Source organism: Echinops telfairi, unplaced genomic scaffold (genome assembly GCF_000313985.2).
Source record: "Echinops telfairi isolate 266 unplaced genomic scaffold, ASM31398v2 ScPeMD7_7410;HRSCAF=8448, whole genome shotgun sequence".
NCBI classification, from domain to species: domain Eukaryota; kingdom Metazoa; phylum Chordata; class Mammalia; order Afrosoricida; family Tenrecidae; genus Echinops; species Echinops telfairi.
The window spans coordinates 2,418,486-2,432,556 of record NW_022111310.1 but is presented as its reverse complement, the minus strand read 5'-3'; the positions used below and the strand labels follow the sequence as shown (position 1 = coordinate 2,432,556).

The following is a 14,071-nucleotide window of genomic DNA, read 5'->3' as shown; positions in this document are numbered from 1 at the left end:
ATGTTTTGAGAATGATGTACAAATGCGCTTTACACAATTGATGTGTATGGATTGCGATAACAGTTGTATGAGCCCCTAATAAAATGTTTTAAAAACAAACAAACAACAACAACAACAACAACAAAAAGACTAAAAAAAAAGAAATTTGAGAATCGTCATTGGTGAAGAAAAGGCCAAGGGAGTTGTGCAGAGAACTACCTACCCCCCACTCCCCACATTACACATGATACTTGCTCGTTCTTCCAGGGTAGCTTGGGCGGTCCTATGAGAACTTCACCAAGACCCCTTCCCCCACCCAGTCCACAACTTGACATTGTCCCTTCTCCAGTGTGGCAGTCACGGGACCTTTTATACAGTGGCTTGAGATTCCCAGAGAATGAATGGTCCAAGAGACCCAGCCCAACGCTGCGAGCCCTTTTCTGGCCTGTTCTCTCAGGAGTCATGCAGCCTCTCTCCTGCCGTGTTCTGTCGCATACAAGTGAGTCGCTGGACCCTCCCTTACCCAAGAGGGAAACACGAGGATGTGGATACCAGAGGGGCCGCTCCCAACCGTGGAGCACAGCGTCAAAGGCTGTCTCATCCCTGGCTTCTTTCAGTGAACATAATTCCTTCTCCCTAGGGGGTCTGGCTGTCTCCTGAAGTGGGGAGCTGCCTCCACAGTGCAGGAGACAAAGCCGTACTGCAAGTGTCCACAGGTTCTTTCAAGGGCAGCACAGTGCAGACAGCCCCATGGTGAGCAGAACACTGACAATACTGCCATATTGGATGGACGGTTCGGGGGCCAGCCTCAACCTGGCCGGGAGCTCCTGGAGACTCACTGTCCCCTGGTACCTCACAAACTCTGGCGTATGCCGAACACCTTCATGGGGCTCACTTAGAAGAACTGGGCCGTGTCTGGCTGGAACATTCACACAAAGATCTGCTCTCTCGAGCAACAAGCCACAAGCCCGCAGGATCGTCAGAGGCTTTGTGGAGGAGGGCGCCTGGCTCATAGGGATGGCTTTTAATGACTGCGGACCTCTCATTCTCCTGTAACCACTTCTTCATTATTGGTGATGCTTGCACTTTTTGATGACAAGTTACAAGTAATCCTGTTGATTTCTGTAAAGACTGTATTGTGTTTGCATTTTCACTTAGGATTCATTTCCAAGAGAGAATTCTTATGGGGCTCACCATATAGTATCTATTTGTTTTCCCAAAGGTGCACACTGCTTATGACAGCATTGGGAGTTATCATCTTTAAATGGTGCTGCTAGCTGACAAGGTGCCAAACTGAATTCAGAATTGCCTTGGGTTTATTTTTCTTTCTTTTCTCTATCTGTTGTAAGTTGCCAGTTATTTCCTTTGGCCCCAGCATTACACAGAGCTAATTTGTTTAATTTGTATCAATTGGGTGTTGGTTGTTTAAGTAACATTTAGGGTGTTTTGCAGCAGCGCCGCCAGTGCAATTCATATCAAAGAGGTTCTCATTCTTTAATCATGGGATTTCACTTCTAATTAGAATTGTCTTCTTGGATTCGGCACCTACAGGGAATTCTCAAGGATGCACCGCACGTAATTATATTTGCAAGAATTCAGCGGGAAAAGATGCAAAAAATAAAAATAGTTCCTAGCATGTGTAAAACAATCCAGAGGTTATAAATAGTATATGTGTGTGTGTAACTATGTATATACTATTTAATTCTTTTGTTCAACCCAGGAGGTAGACTGGGAAGGATTTATTATGACCATTTCACAAATGAGAATGTTGAGGCTCAGAGAAGTTCCATGCATTTGCATAGTGACCCAACTTGTTCATGACAGAAAGGTAAAATTCAGGTTTTCTGGCTCTAAATAAGGTGTTGGTTTTTTTTTCCTTTCTGACTTTGTTACAAAGCCATTCGTGGCTGCTCGCCATATCCCAATGGGCTAGGAGCTGGGCACAGTCATAAAAACGACCTTATCATCATAGAACGTATCCTGTTGTCGGAGAGGAAAATTGCCGTCCAAATTGGTGAACACTGCAGTCTTCCGTGGCACAGAGGAGGGAAGCCTCGCCCAGCTTGTAGGGGGAGGCATCTAGGCTGGCTTCCTAGAGGAGATCGCGCATAAAGAGAATGCTCACCCATGTGTCAGCCAGGCTACAGGGCACGGATACGGTGGACCCAGAACAGGGGAGGTGGCGATCCGCTCACAGGTGAGAGTGCATGTGGAGGTAGACTTGGTGTGTCTTAGGATTGGTTGGATGTCGGCGGTGAGGGAGGGAGAGCCCTTGAGGACGATGCCCAGGCTTCTGTCTTGAGCGATTGGAAAGATGTAGGTGCCACTTGTGGAGGCGCCAAGGAGGAAGAGCAGATTTGGAGTGTGTGTGTGTGTGTGTGTGTGTGTGTGTGTGTGTTGAGTGTCAAGCTCTGAAAACACTCAGGTAAATAAGAACTCTTCCTTTCTCTTAAAACACACAAACCAACAAACAAAACTACAGCTGACAAGGGAAGCCCTGGCATCAATAAGGCCCACATAACGTGAGAGGCGCGAAGAGTAAGAGGGGTCACATCTGCACGAGGTCCTGGAGGCGGGTACAGAGGAGGGCGGGAGAAAGCGCGCCCAGACGAGGCTTCCCAGAGGAGGTTACACACATGGCAGAAGAAAGCAAGAGGACTCTAAGGAGAAGCGATGCGAGAAGACTGGTGATTTCTGGAGTTGGCCAGCTGGGCACTCCGGCTGGTGGAGTGCAATGTATGCGTGTGAGTTCTCTTGGGCATGGGGAAGCGGGCAAGGCCTGAGAGGTACCTGGACGATGATGGACCAGGATTGAAGACATTCTTCCATCACTGGAAGGTGAGCTCCTGAGGGGCAGGGGTCTGTGTTTGTTTGGGGATGAATTCGAAGGTCACTGGATTATGCCTGACCCATAGAGGGGCTTAGGGCGTATCTACTGAATGGAGGGGTGATCGAAGGCAGAGGACCCTTTGCTTTATTTTTCCTATTGTGGATTTCTCATGGTCACTTCACAATCAGGTGTAAGATAAAATTATATCCCAAGGTGAAGGCAGATTTTATTAATTTATGTAATGTTTCTTTTATTATTATTATTAATCATTTTATTGGGGGGCTTTTACAAATATTAGCACAATCCATCCTCAATTATATTAAGCACACTTGCACATATGTTGCCATCAACATTTCCAAACATTTTCTTTCTACTTGAGCCCTTGATATCAGTTCCTCATTTTTTCTCTCCCTCCTCGGCCCTCCCACCCTCGTGAATCCTTGATCAATGATATATTATTGTTGTTATTTCATGTCTTACACTGTCCATTGTCTCCCCTCACCCACGTTTCTGTTATTCGGCCCCCTGAAGGGTGGGCTATATATCCACCGTTGCGATGGGTTCCCTTTTCTCCCCTTCCTCTCCCCGCCATCCCCCTACCCTCATGATAGCACTACTCCCACTGCTGTTCCTGAGGAGTTCATGTGTCCTGAATTCCATGTGTCCAGAGCTCGTATCTGTGCCAATGTGTGTACTCTGGTCTAGCTGGATTTGTAAGGTAGACCTGGGTCGTGATAGTGGAAACTAGAGGAATGATGTGTGTTTTGTTGGTGCTGTATTGCACCCTGGGTGACTAGTACTTAACCACGCACCCAAAGTTATCAAAGGTGAGGGATGGAAAAGCCATTTGACCTTTGGTCTTCTTTTTCATTGCAGAGGCAAGAAAGCAGAGAGCAGACAGACGGGAAGGGGCTTGCCCAAGATCTCACTGCAAGTTAGAGGCAACGCCAGGAGCAGCATGCAGGCACCTGCGCCCGACCCCCTCTGTTATTCCATGCTGTAGTGGCGGTTGTTTTCAGTTGTGCAGAACGGCTCCCTTCTTGTCAAGAAACAGATTCTATCCCTCTAGCCATGGAGGTGGGCATGTTCCAGGCCAGGCTAATGGCTGTCTCGTACTTCACCCTCGCCGGCCGGATCATTGGCTCAGAAGTGAGCTTGACATCCAAGTCTGGCAACCCAAAGGGGCAGTGCTACCTTTAAGGGTCGCCATAGGTGGTAGTTACACAAGCTGGGGTCAATTTGGAACTTGAGAGGCTTCTGAGTGAAGGGGTGGAGTCTGGTCTGTCAATTGGGTGAGGCCTCTGTGTGGGCATGGGCTTCTCCTGAGAATTCTGGGAACTCCTGTATTTCCTCCTTAGAGGCGGAAGACACTCTCTGCTCACTCCCTTGGAGACTCTACTGGCAGAACACATGGCGCTACGCCCTGGGAACGAGAAGCCACGTGGACCTACCCTGATGCAACCAGACCTCTGTAGCTGCAGAACCCACGTAGAGACCCCTGCCAGCACAGGGATGCTTACAACACCACTGGATCCAAATACTTTCTACCCACTGGCCTGTGATGGTCCTGCATTTGGCATCATTGTGTGTGTTTCATGAGTCTGAAGAGGACTTTATAGACTGGTATCGCACATATGAGCTAATATCGGACTTATGGGCTTGGACTGGACCGGCTTGGGATGCTTTCTTAATGCACACTTACCCTTCATCGAAACCTCTCTTTTATACACATGTGAGTGGCAATGAATTTGTTTCTCTAGTCTACCCGGACTGACACACTGTAGTCAGGATCAATTCAACAGCAGTGAGGTCTGTGTCTTTGTTTTGGACTGCTATGGATTGAACGTGGCGTCCACCAGCCTGCCCCCCACATCCACCCGCCAGATATGTGCCCGGTGAATCCTAACCTCTGCCTGTGGTTATAATCCCATTTGGGGATGGGTTGCCTTTGTTATGTTAGGGAGACAGGATTAGTGCAGGGTGTGTTTTAAATTCAATCTCTTTTGCAATCTAAAAGATATTGACTAAGCCAGTACAGCAGCGGCCTTGGGGGGGAAGAAATGCCAAGCCACAGGAAAATCCCCCAGAAGCAGAAGCGCAGAGACAAGCAAGGTGTTTTCTTCAGAGCAGACAGTGAGAGCGAGAGTGCGACTTCCCCTAGACCAGCGGCTCTCAACCTGTGGGTCACCATACTTTGGGGGTCGAACGACTCTTTCACAGGGGTTGCCTAAGACCATCGGAAAATACATAAATATTTCACAATATATAATTACATATTGTTTTGTGATTAATCACTATGATTTAATTATGTCTAATTATGTTCAATTTGTAACAATGAAAATACATCCTGCATATCAGATATTTACCTTACGATCCATAACAGTAGCAAAATGACTGTGATGAAGTAGCAAAAAAAACACAATTGTATGGTTGGGGGTCACCACCACGTGAGGAACTGTATGAAAGGGTTGCAGCATGAGAAAGCTTGAGACCCACTGCCCTAGAGCCAACACCCCGAAGCCCAACTTGTAGTCCCCCCAGACTGTGAGAAAACAGGTGTGTCGATTAAAGCCACCTGCTTGTAGTGCTTCTCTTAGAGCGGCACTAGCCAACTAGGCCGGGGACCAATCGGGATCCTGCCCAGGGATTTGTGCCAGTGGAGCTGAGAAGGGGTGTGGCGCGGTGAGGGGTGAGTTCAGAACTGGGTGGCCAGTCCTCTGCCACCTGCAAAGAAAGAGGACAGACGGAAAACAAGCAGAGGAGAGAAATCAGTGGGGGCCGATGGGCGTCAAGTGGCCTGTCCTTCCTGAGGTGGCCTTTTCTGTCCACGGCAGCCCCTTGCCTGCAGCAGGTACAGGTGCTCTTCAGGGCTCACGCCCCCTTCTTTGTTGTTGCCGAGCAAGTGGGAATTGAAGTGCTACCACTTGCAGCCAAGAGTCCATCCCGGAATTGATCAACAGCAGTGCTGTGGGCATTTGGGGCTAGCTGTGTGTGTGTGTTGAGTGTGGTGTGTGTGTGGTGTGTGGCGTGAGGTGGCGGTGGCTGTCTGTGCACTGTCGAATGCTTACCAGTTCCCTGGCCCACATTACACGCCAGTGACATCCCTTTCCAGGGGGCCAACTGAACCTGTTTCCAGATTTTGCCAAATCCTCCTGTGAGGTGGGGAAGTAGCCCCTGGTCCAGAGCCACGGCTCTCAGGCACCACACACAGTACTCTTGGGTTTTGGCAGAGCTCGGGGAAGCTGAACTTCAGCAAGAGTCTGGCAAAGACAGGACAGGACAACCCAATCAAGCCCCAGGATCCAGGAAGCGATAGGACAGATGTTGGGACATGCAGGTGTTGGCACCTTCTCGCGTTTGGAACGGTAACAAACTCCACAAAATGATTTGGGATTTTACCCATGACACAGGCGGTAATTCTCTACTGAAGCATTCTCACGCATTTCACGAGCTGGTGAGACAAAGCCAAGCCAATTCGCTTGATTTCTGTTGGTTTAGCTCTTTCTGGTGACTGACTTGGCGGCTTGGGTTCACTGAAGTTTGACTGCGTACCTCTAGAAGGCTCACTGCGTGCCCTTCTGAAGCAGGTACCCGGGAAGTCAAACCTTGGTACAGTTCAAAAGGGGGAAATTCCTTGTGCGATGAGGTGTGTTTGTGATTAGTAAAATACCGTGGAGAAGTTTCGTTTTCGTTGGTTTGTTTTGTGTTTTAAACAAGAAAGTGCTCTTCAGAACAGGCCTGTGAGAGAAAGAGCCGTGACGGAGGAATCCAGAGAGCTGGATGTGAGCTCAGGACCTGTTTCCTTTCTTGATGGGTTGGATCAGCTGACTGCTCAGGGCCTTTCCAGGGCCGGCCTTCAGGGACCCTTGTAGGCAGACAGGATAGCAGTCTATCTCAGTAGCCGCCCCCCCTTCCGCCCCTTATTTCCAATCCAAACTACTGCAGTGCTAGAAAACTGTTTTCTTTTCTTTCTCTGCCATCCAATTGATGCTGACTCATCGTGACCCTATCGGACAGAGTAGAACTGCCCCTGTGGGCTTCCCAGAAACAAATAGGTACTCACAAATGCTTATTAAGGTTAACGATGGATTAATTACTTAGGAGATAAATGATAATAACATTGTAGCTGCCACAGATGCGTAGAAGTGTAAGGGGTCTTCGATATGGAAGGGATCAGAATGGCCGATTAGTCTAACTTCCGAATCAAAGCTGGGACCGCTGCCTTATTTCTGACAGGTGGAAAAATCGTTCTGTTTAAATGCTTCTGATGACAGGGAACTCACTATCTACAGGAGCAGCCAGTACCACTGTTGGCTAATTTTAGGTACTCGAAAGTTCTTTCTCACCTGGAACCTAAGTTAACTTCCTTGTAGCTGTCATGTGATTCTAGTTTTATTTCAAAATCAATTTTCATTTTAATCCAAGAAATACATGCATATATATTGAAAAGTTAAATAATAATAAAATCTCATTAATAATGAAAAATGCTTCCTCGTTATTTCTCATTCCGATGGCTGCTCAACCAGATAATTACTTTCTGCTCTTTGAGCTGTTTCTTCTGATACCTACAACTTTCTACATTTATACTTTTATTGATTGATTTAATAAGTTTTCGACGCACTTTTTTCTTATTCTTCCCAAATGTTTTAATTAACCTATAAAACTACTACTCGTTTATGTTATGGAGTTACTGCTCTCAAGACTTTCCTCGCCAAACACAGGTTTAGAACAGAAGCTCTAGAAACAGTCTTTATCAATTGGTTGCACAGTCCCACAGAGACCTGACCCTAAACCTTGAAGCCAAGAGAACCCGTCGCAGGAGGTGTTTGGCTTTCCCTAAGCAGTGTCAGCAACTGCCTCCCCTTGGATCGCTCTTTCCTTTGGCTCGCTGCTGTTGCAAAAATTATAGCCAACACACTTCCCACTTCACACTCCTTCTGGTGTGTGCCATATGATATCCATTCCATTAGTCAAGCTGTGTAACCATCCCCCAGAATCGGCGCCGGTTTTCCCACCGCTGTAGAACAAACACACGTGCAAAGATGCTCCTCATGCTTGGGCATTGACGAGACACAAGTCAAAACTACAGTGAAATGCCACCTCACCCCTACTAAGATGGCAATGATCATCAAAAAAATTTTTTTATAAAACCAGAAAATTACAAGAGCTGGCAAAGATATGGGGGAATCAGAAACTTCTCCACTGCTGGTCAACATGTAAGTGGTACGATCATTCTGGAAACCAGGAAGGTGATTCTTCAAAAGTTAAAATGCTACCATTTGGCCCAGCAATTCCATGCCTACGTAGATGCCCCAGGGACCTGAGAGCAGCCCTGTAGACAGGCAGGTCTGTGCACCTATTTCCATGGCAGCCCTACTCACGGTAGCAAAAAGATGGGAAGCACCTAGGTGCCCGTCAATGGATGAATGGAGAACCACAAGGTACTGTCTACACACGTGGAATGAACACTGTTCAGCCATAAAGAGAAAGGAAGTCCTGGTGCGTGCTAGGCACTCATGGCCATGGATGACAATGTGCTGAGTGAAATAAGCAACTTACAAAAGGCCAAAGGCTGCACGTATGCGAGATGACAGAAACAGGTACATGCATAGAGACCAGAGGATGTTTCCTACCTGGGATCCCAGGCGCCTCCCGTCAAGATCTAGTCTCAGGAATCCAATGGAGTAGTTCCGCTGCATCCTGAAGGGAACCCTTTGGGAGCTGGAATGGGCTGGACGGAGGCGGGTTTTTGTCCGTTTCTGTTGGTTTGCTGTAGGGTGGGAGAAAGGGAATAATTCTTTGGGAAGTATTGCTTTTTTTGTCTATGTTGATAGTGCAGTTTGAAAGATTTATTTTCTTTTTGTTGTTCTGAAAATCAAGACACTTCACACCACCCCAATTTTTTTTCTACCTCTCCCTTTCTCCATGGTTTCTAAAGTTACAGGGAGTTCTCTTGTGAGAAAGCTTCCTTTCACACTTGAGAGATAAAATTCACCTAAATGTTGAGGCAGCGTTATTATGCTATTGAAACACGGCATGCCTTTAACAATAGCAGATACTGCGGATTGGTATTCCTTGCCATCCCTGTTCTGTGAGAGTCTGTAATCCTCACGTCAAATTATGAGGTGGGCACTCTTATTGTTCTCATTTGACAGATGAGGAAGCTGAGACTCAGAGGGTCAATGGCTAGTAAATTGCAAACGTAGGCAGGCTCTGCCGTAGTTCGCTCATGCTGCTAAAACAGAAATCGCACAAGTGGATGGGCAACTTCAACAAACAGGAAACGCTTCCCTCACTGTGGAGGAGCCAAGAAGCCTGTGTGCACAGTGTCAGCGCTAGAGGTAGATTCTCTCTCTCTGTTGGCTAACCGTTAAGGAAGACGGTTGTGTTAGCCTGGGTTGACTAGAGAAACCAATTCATAGATACTCATATATGTGTTAGAGAGAACTTTATATCAAGGAGCAATTGTATCTCGAGAAAACATCACAGCCCAGTGCAGATCAAGTCCATAAGTCCGCTATTAGCCCATATGTACAACACCAGTCTATACATTTCCTCTTTAGACTCACGCAGTACATGCAATGACGCCGAATGCAGGAAGATCACAGGCCAGTGGGTGGAAGGTCTTGTGGGTCCAGTGGCAGTAGAGACATCTCAGCACTGGCAGGAGTCTCCACGTGGCCTTCCACCTCCAAGGCTCCGTATGCCATCAGCGTAGCTCCATGTGTCTTGTCAGCAGGCATGTCTCGCAGAGAGTGTGTGTTCCACCTCCAGCAAGCTGTTTATCTCTGTAGCACCTCCAAATGAGGTCATCAAACTGCGATCTGATTGACAGGCTAAACTCCACCCCTTCACTCTCAATAGTCTCAAGCTTGACACCAGGTTATGTAATGACCACAGTGGTCCAGATCTCCTTTCAGCATCTCTAAGTCCAGCATCCCTTGGAGATCTCCATGTGTTGGCATTGTTCTTGTCCCAGATCTAGAAGTTCTTAGTGCAGGGACAGGCTTTCTCCGGCTCTTCTTTTCTTCCCGGTAGTAGGTCCCTCCATCTCTCTGCGGCTTCTCTCTCGTTTTGTCTCTTATAAAAGGTAGCAGCGCTCTGGTGGTGGCATAGTGGGCTATGCATTGAGCTACTAACCACAAGGTCAGTGGTTTGAACCTACCAGCCGCTCCGCAGAAGATAAATGAGGCTATACAAATTTAAAGTCTCAGGAACCCAAAGGAGGCAGGTCTACTCTGCCCTACGGGGTCGCTAAGTGTCAGGATCAATGGATGGCAGAGAGTTTGAGCTTGCCAATAAAAGGTGTTGCCGGCCGCACCTCAAGGACACGTTCCTTAAAGCCTTAGAGCTTTGATTTGATTAAAAGTGTCACATGGTGATGTAGTGGTTATGTGTTGGGCTGGTAAACGGAAGGTCAGCAGTTCAAAACCACTAGCAAATTCTTGGGTGAAAGATGAGGCTTTCTATACCTGTCAAGGTTTACAGTGTCAGACACCCACAGAGGCAGTTCTACGCTGTCCTATAGTGTCGCTATGATTCATAATAGACTCGATGGCAATGAGCTTGGTTGGCTTATCCCACTCTAATCCCTGTACATTTGATCAAGGTTGTGATCTGAGTAAGGGTGTTGCATCTCACCCTAATCCTCTTATCGTTAATTTGCTGATCAAACCAGAGTCCGATATGGGTCGCATCATGACATAACTGGAAAACCTCTGAGGATCCCAGCTCAGCCAAGTGGACTCGTATTTTGGGAGGGGAAACAATTCGATTCATGACAGGTTTTGAGAGGTCATGCTCTTAGCACCGCACACCCCCTAAAACATTCATCTAAAAATTATGTTTCTTTGGAAAGAGATGGCACCTGCCGTTCTCAGAAGGACATATGAAACGCAGAGAAGTCAATGAAGCGATATTGAATCTTCTTTCTGGAGAGACCCTTCTGTGAGAAGATGGAATGAGTGATGGAAAGAGGCGGGGGTCTCTCCTGGCTAGGTAGGGCTTGGCGCTATACATAGGATAGGAACACTCAGGAATGAAAAACAGGAAGAAAAAGATAAATGGCAAATTGAGAATCAACTTACGATAAACAATTTCACACTGATGGGAGTTCTAGAGAGGTAGCAGAGAGAAAAGACCTGGAAGCCCCCCCACTCTCTCCCCCCACCCTCCCAGACGGCATTATGCTGTTGTCAAAGGCTGTGGAGTTGGTTTTGACTCCTAGTGGCTCAATGTACAACAGAGCCAAACACAGCCTGACCCTGCACCGACCTCACAATTGCTATGTTTCAGCCTGTTGCTGCAGCCACTGTGTCAGTCATCTCCTGGAGGGCCTTGTTGTTCTTTTTCTTATAAATCCTTTTATTGGGGGCTCTTAAGCTCTTATCACCATCCATACATCAATGAACTCAAGTATATTTGTACATATGCTGCCATCATCATTTTCAAAACATTTTCTTTCTACTTGAGCCCTTGGTATCCATTCCTCTTTTCCCCCTCCTTCCCCCAGCCTCCCAACCTCATGAACCCTTGATAAACGTTAAATTGTTATTATTTTCATATCTCACGCACGTCTATGTCTCCCTTTGCCCATGTTTCTGTTGTTCATCCCCCTGGTGGGGTGGTGGTGGTGTTTATACATAGATCATTGTATCAAAGTTCCCCCTTTCTTCCCCTTCTCCCCCCACGTTCCCTCTACCCTCGTGGTATTGGTACTCCCATTACTGTTCCTGAGGGGTTTATCTGTCCTGGATTCCCTGTGTCAGGAGCCCTCATCTGTACCAGTGGACATGCTCTGGTCTAGCTGGATTTGTAGGTAGAACTGGGGTCATGATAGGGGGCTGGAGGAAGCTTTAAGGAACTAGAGGAATGTTGTATGTTTCCTCAGTGCATACTGCACCCTGGCTGGCTCGTCCCTTCCTTGTGACCCTTCTGTGAGGGGATGTCCAATTGTCTACAGATGGGCTTTGGGTCTCCTCTCTGACCCGAGGGCCTTGTTTTTGGACAACCCTCTACTTTACCAAACAAAGTGTTCTTTTCCAGAACCAGTCCTTCTTGCTGACATGTTCACAGTACGTGAGACAAAGTCTCGCCACTCTTGCTTCTAAGGAGCATTCTTGTTAGACTTCTTAAAGGCAGGCTGCTTTGTTCTTCTGGCGGTCTCTGGGGCTCTCAGTATCCTGCCAGCCCACGATTCAAATGCATCCAGTCTTCCTTATTCGATGTCCAACTCACACGCACAGGCAGCCATTGAAAAGACCAGGCATGACGTTGGTCAGGCACAGTGCAGTCCTCAAAGTGACATCCTTGCTCTAAGCAGTCGTGTGTGGCAGATTGGCCTGGGTTCTTGCTGCAGCTCCCGTAAGCACTGACTGGGGATCCAAGCAAAATGGCACCCTTGACAACTTCAACCTTTCTGTCGCGATGTTTCGTCTTGTATTGGTCCTGTTGTGCGGATTTTGGTTTTCTTTACATTAAGTTTCCCTCGTACTGACGACTTTTAGATTTTCCTCAGCAAGGGCCTCGAGTCTTGCTGGCTTTAAGCTAGCCCAGTTGTTTCATCTGCACAGTGTAGGCTGTTCGTAGCCTTCCTCTGATCCCAACGCCACATCCTTCTTCATCTGGCCAAACTTCTCAGACGATGTGCTCAAAATACAGGTTGAATAAACATAGCGGAAGGATTCAACTCTGATACATGATATTGTATAAAACATCTGCCAGGAATTATCTCCTCTCCCAAGAATGACTTCTCTTTTAGGCAAGGCTGACTTCTGTCTGTGGCTGGCTTGTCTGAGGGCTCTGCCCTTTGATATGGACATAGAGGTCTCCCCGCTCCTGTGCTGTGAATCTTGAAACGTCTAGGAAGATAGCAGAGAGAGGGGCACATGTGCCATTTGAAGGGGCACCGCTGAACAGTTTCTCTGAACCTTGCCACTTCCCACTGCCAAGAGGAAGAGATTGTTCAGCAAGTTACAATGAATGTGCGTGGATTTGCGAGCTTCCACAGCAGTTCACCTCTTCAGGGTCACCATGTGCCAGACTCACCTAATGGTGGGCTTGGTTGGGTGGATGGATCATGGCAGGCAGACCTTTTCCTCCAAACCTCCTTGACCCCCGATTCTATCATTGCACAGAAGTGGAAGGCAGAGAAACTTGTTTCGGGCTCCAGTCAGTGTGTGGCATCATTTGGGGGTGCTTCTCTATGGTGAGCCTAAGAGATTTGGGAAGGTAGCTCCTAGGACGCCAGCCTGACTGCATTTCACTTCCACCCACCCACCCCCATCAGAGGCTCCTGACATTCTCTGGACTCCCTTCTTTGGGGTGGCCTGTGTGCACAGCTTGCCTGCCCCGCCCCCCTGCTCTGCACTGCGCTCCAGTCTTGCGATGTTTGATTGCAAATGTTCTGCTCTCTCCTTGACTGGGGACTGCTGGTGTGAGCCCAAGCCTGTGCTGGTGACCCCAGGTGCAGTCGGGTCCAAGGATGATGCTCCCCAGGAAAACAGTGTGGGCACAAGACTTGTGCCCTGGGGTCTGGCCAGGCTTTTGCTTGAAGGTTTGGGCTACTCTATTGAGTGCACTGGACAAAGAAAACACGGTGACTTTGAGCACCACAGAGACCAATTTCCACTAGTGAAAGGATGGAAGGTGTAGCTCAAATGCTCCTGTCGTGCCGTCCTGTGGTCAGTAAAAAATGAACGAGCTTGGCTTGTCTTTTTGAGCTGATGTGGTGAGAAAGCTATCTAAGAGGTGAGTGTCCCATGTTTGGACAGAGGCACAGCTTCATTGCTTGTCATAGACACACGTCAGGGAGGGGACCCCCCAGTCCCCTCTGACTTGGAGGGGCACATTCTGGCTGAAGTCTCCATGGAAAGCTACTGCTCAACCTCATCCCGGGCAATGAAAGGAACTAATCAGGCACCATCACAAGTAAAATGGGGGAATCCCATATGGCATTGATCATTGTTTTATTTCCCATGCCCGGTCAAACAAATGAGCCATCCCAAACTATGATCGATTGGCAGTTTGCTTTTTAAAAGAACATCTTAACAGCTACAAAGGAAATAATTAGGAAAGCTATAACTCAAAGCAAAGGCCAGCCAGTTCTCCCAATAGCACCCACCTGATTGCTACCCATGTCTCTGCCGTCAGTGAGACTGGGAAAATACCGCTCTCAGGTAGTGGTGATGGTTTCCAGACAACGGTGGCCCGCTTTTGAATTTATGCCACAATATGTACTTTAGAAAGTATCTTGGGGGGGGG

The 14,071-nt window shown here is 47.7% G+C and overlaps 1 protein-coding gene across 1 annotated transcript in view; it reads right to left on the bottom strand.

Moving 5' to 3' along the window:
- The window catches only part of ANP32B (acidic nuclear phosphoprotein 32 family member B), a 275,087-nt gene that overhangs the window by 187,444 nt on the left and 73,572 nt on the right, over positions 1-14,071 (bottom strand). The window contains exon 2 of the mRNA XM_045296651.1: positions 8,443-8,579. Within this exon, the coding sequence (XP_045152586.1) occupies positions 8,443-8,508 (66 nt within the window). The 5' untranslated portion in view covers positions 8,509-8,579. The remainder of the gene's footprint in view (positions 1-8,442; positions 8,580-14,071) is intronic.